General features: G+C 35.3%; 4 protein-coding genes across 5 annotated transcripts; 1 reads left to right on the top strand and 3 right to left on the bottom strand.

Annotated features, from left to right (window-relative positions):
• Positions 1-5298: 5298 nt before the first annotated feature.
• LOC107460989 (uncharacterized) lies at positions 5299-6619 on the bottom strand. The gene is made up of 3 exons (XM_016079418.1): positions 6351-6619; positions 5921-6281; positions 5299-5814 (listed from the first exon to the last, which is right to left on the bottom strand). The coding sequence occupies exons 1-3, from the start codon at positions 6617-6619 to the stop codon at positions 5299-5301; spliced, it is 1146 nt and encodes a 381-aa protein (XP_015934904.1).
• A 20-nt stretch (positions 6620-6639) lies between these two features.
• On the bottom strand, positions 6640-7760 carry LOC107460988 (uncharacterized). The gene is made up of 2 exons (XM_016079417.1): positions 7112-7760; positions 6640-7067 (listed from the first exon to the last, which is right to left on the bottom strand). Exons 1-2 carry the CDS (start codon positions 7758-7760, stop codon positions 6640-6642), a joined length of 1077 nt encoding a protein of 358 aa, XP_015934903.1.
• A 1528-nt stretch (positions 7761-9288) lies between these two features.
• Positions 9289-9768, top strand: LOC107461106 (50S ribosomal protein 6, chloroplastic). The gene has a single exon (XM_016079572.3). The coding sequence runs from the start codon at positions 9361-9363 to the stop codon at positions 9655-9657; it is 297 nt and encodes a 98-aa protein (XP_015935058.1). The 5' UTR covers positions 9289-9360; the 3' UTR covers positions 9658-9768.
• Positions 9769-12871: 3103 nt separating this feature from the next.
• LOC107461048 (inositol-tetrakisphosphate 1-kinase 3) lies at positions 12872-18765 on the bottom strand. Of its 2 annotated transcripts, XM_016079501.3 has the most exons (11): positions 18233-18765; positions 17361-17442; positions 17080-17112; positions 15325-15445; positions 15133-15225; positions 14775-14894; positions 14510-14686; positions 13876-13931; positions 13700-13784; positions 13482-13592; positions 12872-13376 (listed from the first exon to the last, which is right to left on the bottom strand). In XM_016079501.3, exons 1-10 carry the CDS (start codon positions 18412-18414, stop codon positions 13504-13506), a joined length of 1038 nt encoding a protein of 345 aa, XP_015934987.1. In that variant the 5' UTR covers positions 18415-18765; the 3' UTR covers positions 12872-13376; positions 13482-13503. The 2 variants fall into 2 exon arrangements, with proteins under 2 accessions (XP_015934987.1, XP_052108658.1); XM_052252698.1 differs by having other exon boundaries at positions 12872-13592.
• Between the last annotated feature and the right edge of the window lie 2231 nt (positions 18766-20996).

Below are 20996 nucleotides of genomic sequence, written 5' to 3'. Positions count from 1 at the left end.
GCATAACAAGATTCTCTGTTGACTAAGATGTTTTTACTAAGATGAAGATAAACGTAATGAATAACGTTGATGTAAGATTTTAAGCCGTTGTGTGATATTCATTATTTTTACATGATTTCATATTATTTTGTAATTAAGAGACAACAAAAAAAAGTTTTCTATTGTTTTTCAGTCAGATACGATAAAAGATTGTAGAGGGAAAAAAATTGGATGGCTAAGGAAATGGGCTATCCAAAAGTATGCTAGTTTCGACCTTCATAATTATAAAGAATGGCTTCTCACGACCACAAATTAAAAAATCACATAAAAAAAATACTACCAATTATCCAACTTTTATTTTTATTGGTGTGAATTATCCCACTTATATTAATATCGTGGTTAGGTTTTTTTTTTTGGTGTACTAATGAAAATAGATTATCTCAATTGTTAAAAAAAATTAAAAATATAAAATATGATTTTTAATTTTTTATTATTTTTTCTCATTTATTTTTAATTTTATTTATAAAATTAATAATAAAAAATTATATTTTACTCTCTCAATTATTAAAAAAAATTGAGAGGATCTATTTTCACCGCTAGCCACACCCAAATTTAAAACTTAATTGAGATTATACGGTGAATAAGAATTTTTCGTCTTGCCGGCGAGTATATCTAAAAATGTTAACATGGAGGGTTGAACATTACACGACTTTTTAATTATCTTTTTTTATATTATATTATAAAAATAATTTAAGCATGATATATTGTTATTGATTTTTTCAAACAAAAAATTTACCAACATATAAAAAAATCTTAGAAAATTTTTTCAATAATTTTGTTTTTAATATACCAGTTAAATAAAAAAACACAGATTAAATATAATTTTGATTTTTAAGATATAAGTCAAAAAAAATTTTTGGCTCCAATTTTTTTTTCATACAAAATCATTCTTAAATTTTAAAATTAAGTTTTAAAATTTTTCTTTTTACTTAAATATTAAAATTTTGGATTAAATTACTCATAACAAAAAATTATAAAAAAAAGGAAAAAATTAAGAGAAAGAGAATATTTCTACTCCTGCGAAGGGAAAAGAAAAAAGAAAAAAGAGCCGTCCACGATTCACTTCTGTCTCTGCTTCTGCCACCACCTCCATACGATTTTGGTCTTGAGGTAACGATAATTTTAAAACCAAGTTTTTTTTGTGTGACTATTTTAAAACCAAGTTAAACCTTAAGAACGATTTTGTATGTAAAAAAAAAAGATTGAAGACAAAAAAAAATTTCGACCTATATCTTAAGGGACCAAAATTATACTTAACCTAAAACATAACAATATTATTAGTAATCTTTAAAATTACAAAATACTAATATTTTCATAATGTGTTTAGTTAAAAAAAATATTTTAAAAACTTGAAAAAATCTTAAATTGTAAATTACTTAAAAGATGCTAATATCTTAGAGCTAGAATACAAGATATAAATATAAAAATAATTAATCTAAATTAAATGAGATACGACAAAAAAACAAGATAAAAATTTTTTCTTTTAACAATATAAATTTAAAAGAAAAATTAATATTTTTGACAATAACAAACATCTAAAATATAAAATGTGATTATCAAAACATAAAGTTGTAAGTCATTATCAATTTTCTATATAATAATATGAATGTTAAATACATTACTATTTTAATATTTTTAAAAAATCAAATGCATTTTAAAAAAATAAATATAGAGAAAGTATATAGAAATTAATTTTAAAAATTACAAAAATTTAAATGTATAATATTAATTTAGTTAAATAAAAATATTTGTAAGTAAAACAATTATGACTTAAATCCTTTGCACAATAAAAAATAATCACGTATAAAACCACTACATCACATCTGATTTATTATTTCCTTAGACACATATCTTGTAACAGATATAGTTATTCAAAATTCTTAGGGCCAAAGCCATTATCCACTCCTCTGTATCTGTGTGTCTTAGTATGAATGAATTTGTGATTCTGTAAATTATAATGCCTAAGATAAGGGCAATTTACCAATTTAAAACAATTGGGTGAATCCTTTATCAGATTACAACAATTGAAAATTGCATACTTTTTTGTCTTGTTTCATTTTATATAGAAACCGTAGGAGGCAACCACGGTTTTAAAATCAACATAAACCGTGGCTGGTAGCCATGTTTTATGAGGAAAGGATTTTGAGTGTAAACCGTGGTAGGCAGCCACGGTTTACGTGAGGAAAGAGATATACATAAACTGTGGTAGGCAGCCACGGTTTATGAAGGAAACGATTCATACGTAAAACCCTAGAGGCAGCCACGGTTTATGAGTGTGTAATATAAATAGGAAAGCCGTGGCTGGTGAGGGCGGATCATTTGTGAGCTTTCAAAATTAGGAGAAGGTTGGTGGGTGAGAGAGAAAAAAGTTTTTTGGTTTAGTAGTTTGTTTGAGATTTTGAACCGGCTGAGTGGCGAACCAATGGAAGAAGAAGCTCGGATGTACCGGTTAAATGGCGTTGCGCATGTGGCTGGATTTATCGACCAAGAGGTTGGTTAAACCGCCTTTTTATTATTATTTTTTGTTTAATGTTGCTATTATTAATGGTAAATGTTATATTAATATTTTAACAGTTATAATAGAATTTTTTGCTGTTATCATCAATGTGAGTTTTTTATATTTATTAAATTTCTAATTTTTGTTATTGTTAGAATTAATTTTTTAGTTTTAGGTGTTAGTAATATTGTTAGTGTTATTTTTGCTGTTCTTGTTATGGTTAGGGTTTTTTATTGATATTACTGTAAGTTGTTACTATTGTTGTCTGTTGAGAGCTCGCTATCCATCTTTTTGCAGCCTACTAGGGTTATTAGCGGTGTGAGAAGACAACAGAATATGCCTTTACACGAGCGTATCATACCGTATTTAGAGACCGCGGGCTTATATCACTTGGCTAGGCTGAACAGTCAGTGGTTCTGGGTTGATGAGCCTCTACTTAGCACATTCATTGAGAGGTGGCGTCCTAAGACCCACAACTTTCACATGCCCTTTGGGGAGTGTACGGTCACCTTGGAGGACGTGGCCTATCAGCTGGGTTTACCGATTGATGGTGAGCCTGTGAGTGGGTGCCTTAGTGAGTTTGAGAATTTCATGGAAAACGGAAGACCGGCATGGGTGTGGTTCTGCGACTTGTTTGGGGAGTTACCTCCGCAGAATAAAGTGAAGCAGATGACAGTGTGCTACACATGGTTCCATGAGCGGTTTCGGGTTTTGCCAGCAGATGCTACTGACGACTTCGTGCGTATATACGCGAGAGCCTATATTATGATGCTGTTGTCATCTCAGCTGTTTGCGGAAAAGAACGCCAACCGTGTCCACCTTCGCTGGTTGCCTTATGTGGCATCGTTGGAGGACTTGGGTAGATATAGCTGGGGCTCGGCCGCGCTGGCGTGGTTGTACAGATGTCTTTGTCGTGGAACAAACAGAAACGTTGTCAACTTGGCTGGGCCACTACAGCTTCTACAGTCTTGGATCTTTTGGAGATTTCCTTGTCTGAGGCATAGTGGTTTCAACATATTTGGGTTTCCACTTGCATCCAGGTAAGGAAATATGATTTTAGAGTTAGAAATTGTTCATTTACATCTCCCATTACATGTTATGAGATTCTTTAAATTGAACTTGTAGGTGGGCTGAGTATCTACCGAGGAACGATGCAGTAGATCAAAGAGTGGTGGCTGCACGCCTGTGTTTGGATAGATTGCGTGTGCATGATGTGAGTAATTTACTTATCGTTGATACAGTTATGTGTTCCTTGTTATAATATTTGTTTTACGTAACGTTTCATTATGTGATGTAGATCGTGTGGGATCCCTATTCCTCTCCGGATGTCGCAGCTGTTGTTCATCCGGAGATACTAGTTGACGAGCACCGCAGGCTATGGACGGCAGTTACCAGCCTCATTTATTTTGCCGCCATTGAGTGGCACCAGGTGGATAGGGTTATGCCGCAGTTCAGCGGGGTTCAGCATCTCCCTCAGTTGGCTCTTAACATAGATTGGCTTCATGCGAAGGACGGGAGGGGTGGAGATAGGTGGTTCCCCTCCTATTATCGGGAGTGGCATCAGCATTGGGAGGATAGGCATGCCACAGTTTTACCGGTTGACCGAGTCGCTGATCCAGGGCCATCAGCTGAGTACCTAGACTGGTGGTGTCGTGTGGCCCACAGATTTTTATCCCCGGAGGTTGCATTTCAGGATCCCAGGCCTATTTGTTGACTGAGGAGGCTCGTCATAGAGGGTCATCCCAGGCACCTCCGATGGTGCAGGTTGTCGACAGACCGGACAACCGCCGCGTGGACCGGCGTAGGCGTATCGGCACATGTACTACGGATCAAGAGTGGCGATGGCTGACCGACTGCTTGGAGGAGGACCAGGCTGGTGATGATCATGGAGGTGATATTGATCATCGTGTTCCTCGACGTAAGGCCAGACGACATGGTCAGCGGGATGGTGGTGGACGGGCCCGTGGTCAGCATGCTGTTGGTGAGGACATTGGTGGTGTGGGGTCAGGGATGGATCAGCCTACGTACGAGGTAGGGGGTTCTTCTCAGATGTTCGAGAGTGCTGACCCGCAGGCGTTCGCCGACTTGACTACCGCGGCCGTCGGTATGGACATCGATGATCTTGTGACGCAGTCAGAGTTCTTCAGAGATATAGCAGACATGTTAGGGGACGATGATGGCACTCATTATAGGCCACAGATGGATGAGGTACATTCACAGTTTGCCGAGCACCAGCCACATGTTCAGGATGTACAGCCACAGTTGCCGGTTGACCTGAACGAGCCTGCAACTTCACCATCGGACCCATGGTTCGCGTTAGGAGGTACCCCAGCTTCGGCTTTCAGCGTCGTTCCTCCTCAGGCACCGGTGCCACAGGTGGATCAGAGACCGAGGAGGGTTCGTCGTGCTCCTTTATGTGGCACTGGAGGTCACCTTATTGGTCAGTTGCATGATGACGAGAGTGACACCATTGAGGACTCTGATTAGTTAGCTGTGTATTTTCCATTTTTCTATGAACTTTCTTTCATTATGTTGTCGGATTAATGTTTAAACTTTTATTCTGCTATCCGGTGTTGTATCTGAATGCGATGTATGTGACTATTAAATATGATTCATGATGTAGTCGTTTCGAGTTAGTTTGTGTAAACAATACAATGACATTAACACTAAATTAAGCTGTCTTAATTTAACAAGTCAAGAAAGAAACATTCTTACATGACGATACAGAAACATATGAATAACACCAATGCTTTTAACACATCCTAAGTATTCCCGTCAGCAATATCTCTTCGCTGGCCACAGTTCCTCCGCGTATGACCAGGTTGTCGACAGAGGCCACAGCGCTTGGGCTGGTTCTCAGCAGATCGATCCATGGCACCGCGGACCCTAGTTGCCTTCGGACGACCTTCCCTCGCTTGCCTCATGTTAGGATCAGGGATGACAGTTGGCCCGGCATATGGGGGCCATAGGCCTTCTGGGATGGGCGGAACAAACCCGTGACTGTAAACTTTGAACACCTCACTCATACGATACACCTCGTGCACATATGCTGCCCAATTAAGCCGCGAGTGGGCGCAACAAGCAATCGCGTGACAACATAGATAATGGAGTGCCTGAAAGTATCCACATTCACATGTGTGATCCTTCAGCGAGACTCTATAGCTACCTAACGAGAAGTTTCCAGTCGGTGTTGTCTCAGCAACCGTGTACTCCGGCTGGTGCCTGTCGTACAAGGTGACGGTGAGGCACCTTGACTCTCTTATGTTCCTTTCAATAGCCTTTACCAATGCCTAACAAAATTCTTGTCCAGATCGAACTTGCGCCTTTGCTGTTTGTCCCTGGAGAACGAATAGCCCAGCAAGCCTTTCCGTATGTGGACTTTACCAACGAAGTGACCGGGAGGTTGCGAGTTCCTTTTAAGACGGAGTTCACACATTCACTGATGTTTGTCGTCATGTGACCGAACCGTCTACCTCTATCCTGGTGTTGCGTCCACTTCTCATACTCCATCCGGTTCGCCCAGTCACACATGGCCGGATTCTCTGTACGCATGATGTCAAACCAGTAATAGAACTCCGCCTCAGTTTTTGCGTACGCCGCATTAACCAGCATCCTTCTGGCATCTTTACCTTTAAAAGAAAGGCTGAAATTTGCTGCCACATGACGGATACAATACGCCCGATAAGCATGTGGTGGCAGCCAACCATTCACGGGATTTTCAAGTACAGACTTAATGCTGTTATGCCTGTCTGAGATAACAAGGATACCCTCCTATGGCGTCACATGCGTTCTTAAGTTGGACAAGAAAAAAGACCATGACTCGGCATTTTCCCCCTCCACAAGGGCGAATGCTATCGGGAGGATGTTTGAGTTCCCATCCTGTGCAATCGCCAACAGTAAGTTGCCTCCATATTTGCCGTACAAGTTGGTACCATCAATACTCACAAGCGGCTTGCAATGCTGGAAGGCCTCAACGCAAGGTGGAAATGTCCAGAACAGACGATGAAAGTACACTGTTGACTCATCAATCTGGTCCACAACTCGAACAAGAGACGTCTGCAACACAGTAACTGTCCCGGGCATCGTCAACTCCACTCCTAGCATCAACGTGGCAACTCAGCATAAGACTCTTCCCAATCTCCATATATTTGTGCAACTGCCTTTTGTTTTGCTTTCCAAACCTTCCGGTAACTGGGCTTGAAGCCGTAATCAGCTTCAGTTGCTTGTTGCAACACCTTGATCGGTACTGCAGCATCCGCACTAACCAATGGAAAAATCCTCGCACAGATAACGTGGTAATAAAGCTGACGGTGATCACTGGAAATAGATGTGGCTAAGCAAGTGTGGGGACCGTTGCACCTCCTAACCTCCCAAGTACCCTTTCGTGCACGGAGCGAAATCCGAATCAGCCAACTACAACTTTTGCCGAAATCCTTGCACTTTCCATGATACTTCAGATGGTCTGATTCCAACACTCGGTACTCAACACCTCGACGGATGCTATAGTCCTTCACACTAAGAACAGCTTCATCTTTACTTTGGAAGGATTGTCCAATCTGAATTCTGTTGACGAACCACCAACTGCAGCAACTCCCGCCGGGTGTTCACCCAGAGCCTCCAAGTTTAGCGTCGAGAAGTGTGGAGGGTAATGCTGTGTGCCAAAACTTGAAGGACCTTGTTGTGCATGTGGATTAGCACCGGTGTCATCATCGCTGTCCCCAAAGATATTTACAGGCTCCTGGTCAGAGTCATCGTCCCGCATTGCATTCTCTACTCGATCAGGTTCCCCAAATCCTTGAAGTTCATCATCTGTGGCACGATATGATTCCCCCTGAAATGCCTGCTGCAGGACCCCTTGATTAGGGGAAGGTACAGTGCGAACTGCCTCCGTTTGTACCAGATCAGCCGCAAAGGAAGGTGAGCCAACCTGCGGAACAGATGGCCGGATCGCTGGCGCCGAGCAAGACGCACTGCCTGCGGCAGTCGAGCTATGAACAGGAGCCGATGCCCCAGAACTATCCAGAGTTACCTCCAACTTCGCATACAGCTCGTGTATTCTGACCTCAGGAAAACTCCTTACGCAATGAAACAAAACCCTAATATCTTCGTCAGCCGTTAACACGAACGTATCATACATGACACCGCTGGAGACTACAGCGATGGGAATCTTGTAGAAGATCTTCTTCACAAACTTGCTCCCAAAAACCCCAAGCTTCTGCAACATGCTGCTCTTCAAATCTGACAAACTGTTTGATGAAGTAACAAATACACTCAACGGTTCTCTGTCAGTGAACTTCACACCATATTTTTTACTTTTTTTTTATTTTTCCATAGCAATGCACTAACACAAGAACACACTCTTCCTCACTTGACATTGTGATAATGATCTCCTCACCAGCTTGAATCTCACTCAACTATATATAGATTTTCATTCTACGTAAACCGTTCTAGGTTACAGGGTTTTATGCCAATTGGACATCTTTCATAAACCGTGGTTGGCAGCCACGTTTCATGCCTTTCTTTCTTCATAAACCGTGGCTACTTCCAGCGGTTTCTAACTTTCATCTATAAAGAGTAAACCGTGGTTGCCTACCACGGTTTACGTTGTGCATTTCTTTCATGTAAAACCTCCCTGCCAGCCACGGTTTATGTGTACCTAGAAACCGTGGTTGGCTCCCACGGTTTACATAGATAATGAATCAAGACATTCAGGTATCAATATCTCCATTGTTGTAATCTGGTAAACCTTTCTCTTGTTTATTTTAATTTGGTCATTTGCCCATAAAAAATTGTTCAAGCCATCCGATAAAAAAAAAAGAAACTCAATCGAAAATAATAGATCCTAATCTATAAGATCAAATAATAATAATAAAATTTAATTATTTTATTCGTCTAAATAGTTTTATTAAATTTATAATTAGATTTTTATTTTTTTTAATTAAATTTTTATATTACTTTTAATTTTATAATTAAGTCTTTATTAATATAAAAAATATTACAATTAATAAAATATTTTTTTACAAATTAAAAGATATCTACAATTAAGAATTTAATTAGATTTTTTACCACATATTTTTTAAGAGAAATATTTTATTAATTTTAACGTTTTTTGATAAAAAAACGTAATTATACAAAATTAAAAGTAGTGTAAGAACTCAATTGAAAAAAAAAGTAAAGACCTGTAAATTTGATAAAGAATATCTAATTCATTTTTTTATTTTAACAAGTATAGGGTAATTTTTTTTAAGTTGTTTTGAGTTAAGTCTTAGATGAAAAAAATAAATAATATTAGACACTAATATACCATTTATAAAATCGTCAAATGAGAATGAGATTATTTTTAATAGCACCATAAATTAGTTTTCCTTAGATTAATTATTGAATTGAACGTCATTAAGTAGAGTAATGGCGGTAAAATTTTAGTAGTTACTTCATGGGAAAAAATGTAAATAGAAATAATATTATATTTCTTTGGCTAAATAAAACTTAAATAGGATTATTATTATTATTATTATTATTATTATTATTATTATTATTATTATTATTATTATTATTATTATTATACATAACAACTCAGGAAACCCTGGCCACCATGGTGGCATGGTCGATCCAAACTACCCTGGCATCCTCTTAGTGGGCCTTCGGTCTGTTTGGGCCAAGTGTATGGGCCTGTTTGGGCCGAAACAAACAAAAAAAATGCTTAACAAGACAAAAAGAAGGGCAGTTAAGGAATCTCAAAAGGATTTGATGGTAGAAAGAAAGATAAGGTGGGAGAATTGGGAAAAACAAACCACGGAAAGAAGAGTGTGATAGAGTAGAGAAGCATGTCGACGGTGTCAAGCATATTCGGTGGCAGATTGGTGGTGGCGCCGGTAAGCAGCGGCGGAAGTCGGATTCCGATTGGAGTAGGAGGAGTGGTGATAGAGTGCTCTTCTCGGCCGAAGAAGAAGGCAACGGCGCACCACATTAAGACAAGGCCACGTAAGACCCAGCCATGGGACATCAAGCGCAAGCCCACCGTATACCCTCCTCTCCCTCCTCTACCTCCTGAATGGTCCGTTGTTATTCCCGCCGCCGATGACTCCGACACTCCTCCTCCTCCTCCGCCTCTTGCTGCTTAGGTGTTGTTGTCTTATTGTACTTTTTGTTGTGTATTTTGAAGCCTTATGCCTATGTTGCTGCTACATACTCTGTTTTATTTGTTAATTAAATTAAACTATGGTGCTTCTTTACTTTCCCTTGTTTGATTCATGAATCTGTTAATTACATTGATGATTAAAGAATAAATTTGATTTTTAAGGAAGAATTGAAGGGTGAATATGAACACACTAGAATAGATAATGAACTAGCTCATGACTACAAGTGTGACAGCCGTGAGGTCTTACTCAAAGTTAAAAAAAAAAACACTATCCATTTTAATCAATCTATACTCCATAGTGGTAAATTGATGACTTTAGGGTGAAACCAATCCAAATATTAATTTGGTCGTTAAAGCCATTTCTATACTCAAAATTTCTGTCCAGAGTTTTAATTTTATATCAAAAGGTCAAAAACAGTTCTTTTTCCACGTTAAAAAAGGCAAATGGAAAGATAACAAAATGTTTTTTTTAGTGAGAGCTCTAAGGCTAGTAGAAAGTTTGTAAACCTCATAAACAACACTCTTGAGTTCAAGTCTCAATGGAGACCGTGAAAAATCTTTAGATAGAGTGGCTTAGAGTGTGTATGAGAGTTGTATGAACAAAAAAAAAGTTTTTTCTAGATATTTCACAAGAGTAGGTAGCAAAACAAGGCAAAGCTGGCACAGGATTCGGTGGTTCAGAACCTTTGGACCACTTAGTGATCCAAGTAAAAAACATGTTTTTAGAGTTTTTTTATCAATTGCTACGTAGTCACAATCGATTGAAAGTTATAAGGTAGAATGTTTTTCACTTAAACCAATCGATTGTTTATACTTTCCAATCCAATGAATGCCCAAAAATAATCTATTGTTTTTGTTACTCAATCGATTGAATTCACGAAAACAACATGGATTTGCCAAATACAATCGATTGGAAAGTGATGACATTGAAGTTTTAGCCAAATTCAATCGATTGGTAATATAATCCAATCGATTGGAAAGTGATGAAGTTGAATGTTTTGCCAATTTCAATCGATTGGTAATGGTACATAAAATTAATTTATAGATTGGTAATTTATAAAATTAATTTTGCCGATCAATAGTACCTTTTGCTTTTATTCAAGTAAGGCAGAGTAAAAAATACAAAAAGTATATGATATTGATAAGGTAGCAGCATATCAAGTAGTAAGTATGTTTAATTTATTTATTTGTGTTATGCACAAATTTAGTTTCGTTAAAATATTAGTAACCAGTGCTCTAATTTTTGTAAATATGTTTTGGGATAAGTGTTTGCAATTAGTTAAATGTTAGAATATATTGAGTAAATTCTTTTAATATATTTAGAGTTAATATAAAACTGAGGGTAAAAAACGTATTTAAGCCAAGGAGAGAAGTTTATTATGCATATAAGCCAAACAAGAATCTGATACAAGAATTCACCAAAGCACACTTTAATGTAATTCGAAACAACTTTATTCGAATTACATTCCTTAATAATTCGAATCAATACGGCTCCAATTATTCCCAACCATTGCATACAAGTAATTCGAATCAACTTAGAACGAATTATAAAAGCATTGTATTTGGCAAAACATTCAACTTCATCACCTTCCAATCGATTGGATTACATTACCAATCGATTGAATTTGGCTAAAACTTCAATGTCATCACTTTCCAATCGATTGTATTTGGCAAATCCATGTTGTTTTCGTGAATTCAATCGATTGTTTTGAGGCATTCATTCGATTGGAAAGTATAAACAATCGATTGAAATTGGCAAAACATTCAACTTCATCACCTTCCAATCGATTGGATTACATTACCAATCGAATGAATTTGGCTAAAACTTCAATGTCATCACTTTCCAATCGATTGTATTTGGCAAATCCATGTTGTTTTCGTGAATTCAATCGATTGAGTAACAACAACAATCGATTGTTTTGAGGCATTCATTCGATTGGAAAGTATAAACAATCGATTGGTATAAGCTTTTTACCATTCTACCTTATAACTTTCAATCGATTGTTTTGTGATATAGTGTAAACCAATCGATTGAATTTCAAGGAAACACAATTTGGAAGCCATGGACGAACGTAACGAGATCAAAGTTAATTATTTAATCAATTAGAATTATTAGGATGAATGGAGGATATAATTGGTTATTATTTTTGTATTTGATTGTTAATAAATATAATAGATAATTGATAAAATAATAATTTATAAAATAAAAAACTATTTTTATAATTAAATAAAATATATGGAGTTGATTTGTAATTAAAATTAGTTCAAGAACTACGTAGCAATTGATAAAAAAAAACTCTAAAAACATGTTTTCTACTTGGACCACTAAGTAGTCCAAAGGTTCCTAAACCACCGAATCCTGTGGCGGCAAAGCTTTTAATATATATTTTTTTTTGGATATTAAAACGGGGGCGTAAAGTCCAAAATTTGCATCAAACTAATCATCCGAGATAAAGTCCTACAATGATCATTAAAGATTTGATACAAGGAAGAAGGGGTTATATCAACGAAATGGAAACTAAAACTCTTTTGTAAACCATTCTTTGCTAGCCAATCAGCTGTCCCGTTTCCTTGTGTGTGTGTGCTTAATGATCATTTGCCAATCTCGAGTTAACCAATTCTGGATCTATCTAGCCAAGGTACTTGAGAGCCCCTGAGCTTTCTTCTTATTACTCAGCAGTTCTACCAAGCCTCCTAATACCAAGGTCCCCAGCACTCAGCTTGGAAGGCCGAGCAAACTCCCAGGTTCGAACTGAACCCAGCAATCCATCTCCCCCACTCCGTCCTTGAACTACCCAAAAGTGTAAATTTATTTGCAATTATAGCAAGTGTGCTGGTTAACATCTCAATTAAATGAGCAAGGGTGATTTTTTTTTTGGTCATTACACTACTCACACACCCACACTTTGAGGTTTTACTCAAACCTCATTCCAGTCTTAGCTGAGATTCGAACTTGGTGCAGCTTGATTTATGTAGGTTAAAGAATTTTTAAGCCTAACCCATCTAATTTTGACTGGTAATCGGGGTTAATCATATAAATCTCACACACTTTAACCTCTATATTTGCTACAGGACTTCGGATGCCCCGTATTGAATATATACAAAATAATCGGCTGTGAAAATCTTATGAAAGGTAGGAATATTAACAACCTAACGTTTTACATACCGAATATACAATCTACTACACGAGAGAGAGAGAGAGAGAGAGAGAGAGAATTTATTATAATTAACTTACGCGCGAACGCCTATTGTGCTCAGCCATTTAGCTGAGGTAATAATTACAACGAGATATATAGCAATAATAATTAAATTTGATTTCATGAAATCAAAGATTAGGTTGCTAACGTGAAGAATCTACATGTATATACAGCAAAGAACAATCAGTAGTGCACTTGAAACCCTGTTAACTTGTGCTACAAAAAAGGTCGTCTCTCTCTTTCATATTATCATCAGCATTGGTGGTGAGGCACCACCACCAGTCACCATTTTTTCCACGGAGACGAATCCTTCAAGAGTTGCAGAATTAGAGCTACAGTCTCCTATTTCTTATCAAGGCTAAGCTAGAAACTTCAGGATTTAGCACTCTGCTATGTACTGATGCTGAATGCAATAGCTTCTGTTACTTTTCAGTAGTAAGAATATCGGTTTTCTGTACCGGCTGATGTTCCCGCCACGCTAAGTGTTCCGGAAGTTGTCCTATGACTTCTCCACACAGTGCAAATGAAGAAATTGTTAGTAATAGGGACTAAGAAAGATACTGCCTCTAGCCATAATCTGGAGCCTCAAATGAGAGGCAATTATGCTTACGTTATGATGTCAATTTCATCACTTAGCCTGATTTTTTCTTGTACTTCCCATTCCCCAGCTTCAACAAGAAGTCTGTAAATATGTGTTCATATTCTGGCATTTTGCCATATCCTGCAACAATTTAAAATATCACTTTAAAACAAATAGCAATGGCATTTCAAGGTAATTAAACAAACTCAAGGAGAAGTATGTTAACAGTAACATATATTCATTTTTACCAGGAAAGTAGTTTATGTCGATGACGTAAAACCGATCTCTAGTTCCATACTCGCGGATCATATCCAAGTTGAATAATCTAAGACCCTGAATGTGAAAATTAGGACAATTCATATTTTATTTATACTCCTAATATGAATAACCATGAAAGCTTTAACTGATAAATTGAGAAAATTACCAATCGCCATCGGAGTTCTGTAGCCAGCTTCTCAAGTAGGGGTCTTGGAGGCAGCTCTGCAGGGTGAAAGATGGAGAAAATCAGGAGAATAGTAAGTAGCATTTTTTTTTTTTTGTTAATAACCTAAATCGTAAGTAGGGCTCAGATTTCCAAATGCAAGCATGAATTATGCCTATGACCACCTAACCTCATATTAGACAAATTAGGAAAGCTGTACCACAAACAGGTAAGATATTAGCACATTGTCTAACAGACTGGCACAATCATTGCATGACAACTATGCAAATTGCAAAGAACAATGCGTCAGCCCAGAGGCACCAATCAGGACAAAGACAAATTTGTTTTGGGTATCTCTTCTTTTAAGGGGAGAATAAGAAGGCCTGCTTGAGTCCACAATTGAAGGTCTATTGAAAGCCTTGGATCCAGAATCATCAATTTTACCACATGTAAAGGAGGTCATGCATTGCATTTCATACAAAGCAGAGCACTTTCTTTCTTTTACATAACTATATAAGAGCCTCCTCACGGAAGATCAAATACAGACCAAACAGCCTGCCAACTCAATCCTTTCCTGAAGTATATCTATTGCACTTTGAAAGCATAGTCAATTGGCATTTAGGACATGATAACTTACCACCAACAATGGGGTCCAGATCCGCATCATCTGCTGAAGCTGCAGCACAAGAAACCCTTGGAAAACGATATATGCCAGCATCCTTGGAGTGCTCCCACTTGGAAACATCAGGTAATGAAAACCGTCTGACAACCTTTATTGCATCACCAACTATATAAACTTTAAAGAGAACACCTCCTACACCAAAATAAACAGCACGTTATTCACTTGGGATTCAAATAACGTAGAGAGTAAATCATTGCCAAACAAATGGAAATTTGCTTACCATGGTTGACAAACTCCTGAAGAACAAAAGGAGGTTCAAGTTTTTGAAGAGAGTATGGCTCATAAGCAAGGGATAATTCATGAGACTTTGCACTTCCATCGGCAACCAGTGGCTTTGCAACTGAAATGGTTTGGAATTAGAAACATATCAACGAGAGTTCAAATTTAAGCATCACATATTTACGTGATAACTAAGCTGACCAGACACAATAAAGTTAGGATTACAATGCCTATGTTCACTAGTTTTGATGACTTTGTCTCAGAAATCCCTCATGTACAAATGGCCATTTGCCCATGCTGTGAGAAATTGCAACTGCAGCATATAAAAGTAGTTTAAGAAAATACCAACATATAAATACCTAGAGGTAAATTCAGGCCAGCTCTGTTGACCAACTCTGGGACGGCTGAGGCGTCTCTCTTGATAACTAATTGCCGAGGAACACCAACTTTCCCTGAAAGGATGTTTTTATGAGCAAGTTTATTATTGATTAACTTAATAGCAATTCTCTCCAGCTGTACTTAATCAAAGTTGAAGGAAGAAATAGAAATACCATAAGAATCAGAAAAGTTCATCTCAGCAACAGCCTGAAGCATGTGTTGACGGTTACGTAAATGTTGTATGCAATCAGGAGGATCCAGAACAGTAACTTCTGGGTGTGATTGTCTATAATCCTATAAAAAAGTTAGTAAAAAAAGAGTAGCCAAAGGAGTTAAGAACTGGAAAGCGAAGCCAATGGATTCCAAAAGTTACAAAAATAACTAGAATAGGATTGGCTGTGAATTAAAAACAATTAAACATGTATGAAGCAGCAGTGATATTCCCCAAATGAATTATCAGAATATTTATTCTTATATATACAAGCACAGAAACGAAACATACACCTCGCTTTTAATTAATACCTAGTAAACTTAACATTTTCTTCTAAACAAAGCATCCACTCCAACAAGAAATATTCAACATCCATGTTCCTTTCAATTTTGGGTACATTGCAATGAACACTTGAATGCTATGTCCATTATACAAGGATTCTGGACACAAAGCAAAGAAGATGTCTTTACTAAACTTTCATTCATTCAAACATGAGAGCCACACTCTACTTAAAGATTAACTGACTAAGAAATTACACATTCAATGATTTCATTATATGGCATTTTGGAATGTATTTACAATTGTTTCTTAAGTTATAGAATAGACCAAGATATTAGAGAAATGGGTTCTCATCTATATTCTATACTGCAATAAAATCTTCACTCAACAGAAGAGAACAATTCTGTAGGATAAAACGATGTTTTTCTTGGAAAAAATAAAAAAGATAAATGAATAGCAGATTAGCAAGCTTTCGAGAAGAACAGGTTTTAGTCTGTGGGCACTAAGTGACATTAGCAGAATAACACAATGTGAACTTAAAAAGAATGTCCCAAGAAGAACAACCAGATATTAGCTTCTTGGGCTATGCATGAATCCTATTTTAATATGTCATCTTAATTCCGGCAAGCATTCCTATTCTACACTACACATCCTTTGAAGAATTTGTGCCCATATCTTTATTTATCAATGCTACTATGTTTTTCTTTGTTCTGTGTGTATGCTTTAACCGAACAAGGTTTAATCAATTCAGGGATTGCTATAAATTTCCATGAAGAGTTATAGACACAATCATTCAGTTGGTAACATTTTATACCAGGCAGCACTCATTGGTTACTAACAGGCCAGACAACCCAACAATCTATGTTGACTGATCAGAATAGTGAGGATGGAATAATTAGCAAAATTTATACGTACTTGGGAACTATTACACCTAAATCTGATCCAAAAGTACAGCTAGCACTATATGGCCTAGAGGATCAAACACAAGATTGGAATTGGTATGGCATCTCTCTTAGGCCTTAGCCATGCAAAAGTGTACCAAGGCACCAAGGAGAAATGAATCTAGCTCAGAGTGTGTAAAAGAAGAAAAAACCTTTTGAAAAGACTTGTCAAGAAAACCTGAGAGAATGAGCTAGATGACCATGAAAATAGTAACATCCTCACTTGCAGGGACCTTGAGGCCTCTACCTCAACTACTGGACCATGATTCATAATGAGTAATTGAGGAATCACTCTGCAAATTGTGTCAGGCAGAAGTTAAAAATGCTAGTCAAGTTAGTTGGTGACGATTGACCAGCCTTTCCAGTGAATTTTTTTTTTTAAAAATCCCAATTATCAAAAGTTACATAAGAAAACAATACCAGCAACAAGCATTAAGCCATTAATAATGATGATCAACACAATAATTACATACGACGAGAAAATTAAAGGGACCAACCTCAAGAACCTGGCGCCACTCTTTGCATGATAACTGCATTTGTACAATGGAGAGCCAAAAAAAAAAGGGTAAAAACACATAAGAGTGATCAGTAATCAGTCCAAACTGAACAGGGATGGTTAATAGTTAGAGCACGTGATGTAGTACTATAAACAGTGAGCACAATAAATTGAACTTTTTGTGTGTCAACAACAGCAGATGAGAACCAATTAAATTTTGATTTTACTTGAAAAAGAAAAAAAAAAGTTGGGAAAGAAGTTCATGGCAAAAGGAATTATAACCTTATGTAACACTATATCAAAAGGACCTTGCTCTGAAAGAGGCCTATTCTGGTCAATGGCTACAAAGAGTATCCCCTTGTTCCTGCATAATAATTTGTAGTAATTCAAATCAGTAACAAGCTAAAGACTACAAAGAACAAAGATATACCAGAGAGAAAAGCAAATACAATACAATCCTTTATTCAGTGTTCTTAAGGCTCACAGACAACTCTTCCATGCAAAATCATAACCAAAGTTTGCAATTATCATTTTTTTAAACAGAATATAGTTTCTTATAATTTTTATGCAGGACACCCAACAAAGGAAGCATACAACTATCATATCACTTGTACAATCAATGAATCAGCATCTTATGTATGTTTCTAAATAAGTCAGTAAAATTTAAATCCTTCCAAAAAGCAAATTATAATTAAGTCATTTGAATCCCTCCCTCCTCCTCCTCCTGTATAATAGCTTTGTGTAAGAGCTTTTGTTTTGATGCTACACTTCCCACTTCCCAGATAAACATAAAAACTGTTCAAGAAAAATAAAAATATCTTTGGGGTCATTATAGCAGATGCTCCTATGGTTAGAAAAGTTCCTTTCACTTTCTCGCCAACCAATTGAAAACGACGCATGCTGGAGGAATCTCATCGGATGAAATGAGCAACACATTTAACATTCTTTGTCCAAACTCGAATGTGATCATGAAAAGCCACTTTTTCCTCCCAACATATTTTTTCAAAAAATGAAACTGTTAATTACAGAAAACAACAAGAAGAACCAAGTAGAAACTAGAAACTTTTATTGAGAGAACAAATTTCTTCGTATTTTGTTTTCTGTTATTTATTAATTAATTTATTTTTTTATTTATTATTATTATTTTCTTTTACCTAGCTAATCCTTCAAGCTTCGGCTGCATGAAGCTCTTAATCTTCTTTGAAGTAAGAGCGTAACCAACAACTACGAATTTCTTCGGCGAAGAGAATCCAGTATTCACCACCGGACACCATTGATCTTGAACCTCCTCCACTACCTTCTCCTCCTCCTTCTCAACCTCATCCATCAGCCTCATACTCACGCACCAAAGAATCAAAACCCTAACACCTTAATCAAAATTCCTGAAACAATTTCCCGATACTCGAAACCGCGCAGCGATAATCAAAACAAGTGTCACGAAAAATCGGAATAGAAGGTGAGAGAAGAAACGAAATCAATCTGATTAGGGTCAATTTTCTGGAAGAAGGGGGAGAGAGACTCGGAAAAAGGTGAATTGGAATTGGTTGGCACAAAATAAAGAGAGAGAATAAAAGAAAAATAGAGAAATAAAGCGTTTTTTTTTTTGTGAGAAGTGAAACTGAAATGTTTGTGGGGAGAACAGAGAAAAAAAAAATGAGAGTAGAGTGAGGAAATGAGAGTAAAGAAGGAATGAATGGGAGAGGAAATGAATGATGGGGTATTTATAGAGAGAGAGAAGAATAGAGTGAGGGATCGTGTGATAGTGAGGTGTATGAAGTGCTGATGCAGGTGACTGGAAATAAAACGTGATCATTCCACGCGTTGGAATCACGCTGGCTGCTTCTGCTTATTCTTATGCTTTCTAGTTTGATATAATGTTATCAAATTAATAAAAATAATTATTTTTTATATTAATTATATAAATAATTATTACCTTTTCTTTTTTTTTTTTTTAAGTGAACCAGCCAACCAGGTAAGAGGTAAAAAACTACACATACAAATAGGTTAAAAATGATTAATAATATAAATAGTTTCTTAAAAAATTATATAATGAATTTATAGCTCTTGAGAACAAATAAATAAATAAGTTTCATCCCCGATGAACAGCTATAATGAATTTATAAGTCTAACAGAAAAATGAGTTGTGCATAGTATCGCATATAATAGACTTATAAATTTTGTATTTTAATTTTTCAATAATTTATTTTATATTTTTCTTAGAAACTTATAAATTTATCACAATTTGTTTTCCTGACTTTTTTAATATTTTATTTTTTTTGTAAAAACTTATAAATTTATAACAAATTTCTCAAAATATCTACTTGTCTTACTCCTTGTTAAATAATCTTAGGTAGTTTAACTAAACAATTCGCCACTATATTCCCTCAACTATAAAAATAAAACAAAAAATAAATAAATAAATTAGTTTTTTTTTTGTATTTCTTGTTCAACAAAATAAGAATTAATCTGGTATGAATCTGAATTTTATTTAAGAGTTTGTTACTAACCAATAAATTAACATATGCATATAATAAAATTTAAATTTCTCGATATTTATTTAAGCAAACTAATAAATTAATTATTAAACTAATTAAATTGAGTAAAAAATCCAATCAATATACTAGCTAACCAAGTTTTCTACATGTTTTCTAGGGTCAAATAGTATTATATTTATATTCATTAAAAGAGGAAAAATTGCAAACATAAATAAAGTGGTAACATTATATAATTCAAATTGGTGGCTACGTAAAACTTGGTGGGACATTATTGATTTATCGTGAAAATAATAGTTTAATAGCTATGTGAAAAAATAAAAAAATAATTACATTATTTAGCAAAAAAAAAATTACATACAAATACAAATTCTAAACATTTAGCAATGAAAAAGTTTAAAATGCATTTTTTTTTCCTCTTTGGCGTATGAAAAGTAAGTTTTCGAGGATTGTGATATATGCAAGACATGTGTGTGGCTCTTGGCACTTTGTCCTCTTTTTGTGGATTGTCCAAATGTACATGTTGATTTTTGTCTTTTACATGCATCAAGTTAAAATTAAAATAATAATTTTTTATTAAATAATATTTTTTGAAGTATTATTTAAAAAAAAATAATATAATTTTAATTTTAACAATATTTATATAATCATCATAGTCATCATAACATATTGATACTAGAATCCATCTTTTTAATAATGATGTGATTTTATTTTTTTCAATATTCAATCATCAAAATAGTGATAGTGGATAACAGATTTATTTTATTTTGATCTTGTATAAGGGTTAAATTTATTACGAATATCATTGTAGGTTGAGATATAAATTATTTGAATGATAATAGGTAAGTTTGTTGAAAAAACCAACCATTAAAATTTTCACCTTTTTCATTATATGAGACAGAGAGAAGAGTGAATTCAACTACATAAGAGCATTACTGTAAATAAAAGAATATAATAAGAGTAATTAAAGAAAAAAAAATCACAAATAATCCTTGTTCAACTCGTGTACTCCTTTATTTCTTCAATTTGATGATATAAAAAATTTCTCAAATTTGTACCACCATATCTTAATATATCTTAATATAGATCAACACCTTCTAAAACGAAAAAGTTAGTAAAATAATAAAATAAAAAATTAATTATTCTTAAATTGAGATATTAAGATACAATTTTATAAAAATTATAAAATTAATAGTAATTAATATTTTATTTTATCATTTTATTAATTTTTTATTTTAAAAGACTTAAATTCATCTTAATATATCTCTATCTTATATATAAAAAGAAAAAGAGAGTTTAATTTTGATACATTAACAGTGTAAAATATTTAATATAATCATACAATCACTTTTATTTTTTTAGATAATTATTCCCACAATCAATATAAAAAATAGTTATTTTTACTGATATATCATTATATAATTGA

This window comes from Arachis duranensis, chromosome 8, assembly GCF_000817695.3.
Source record: "Arachis duranensis cultivar V14167 chromosome 8, aradu.V14167.gnm2.J7QH, whole genome shotgun sequence".
NCBI lineage: Eukaryota > Viridiplantae > Streptophyta > Magnoliopsida > Fabales > Fabaceae > Arachis > Arachis duranensis.
The sequence above is the reverse complement of the archived record's forward strand: the minus strand, read 5'-3'. Positions and strand labels throughout refer to the sequence as shown.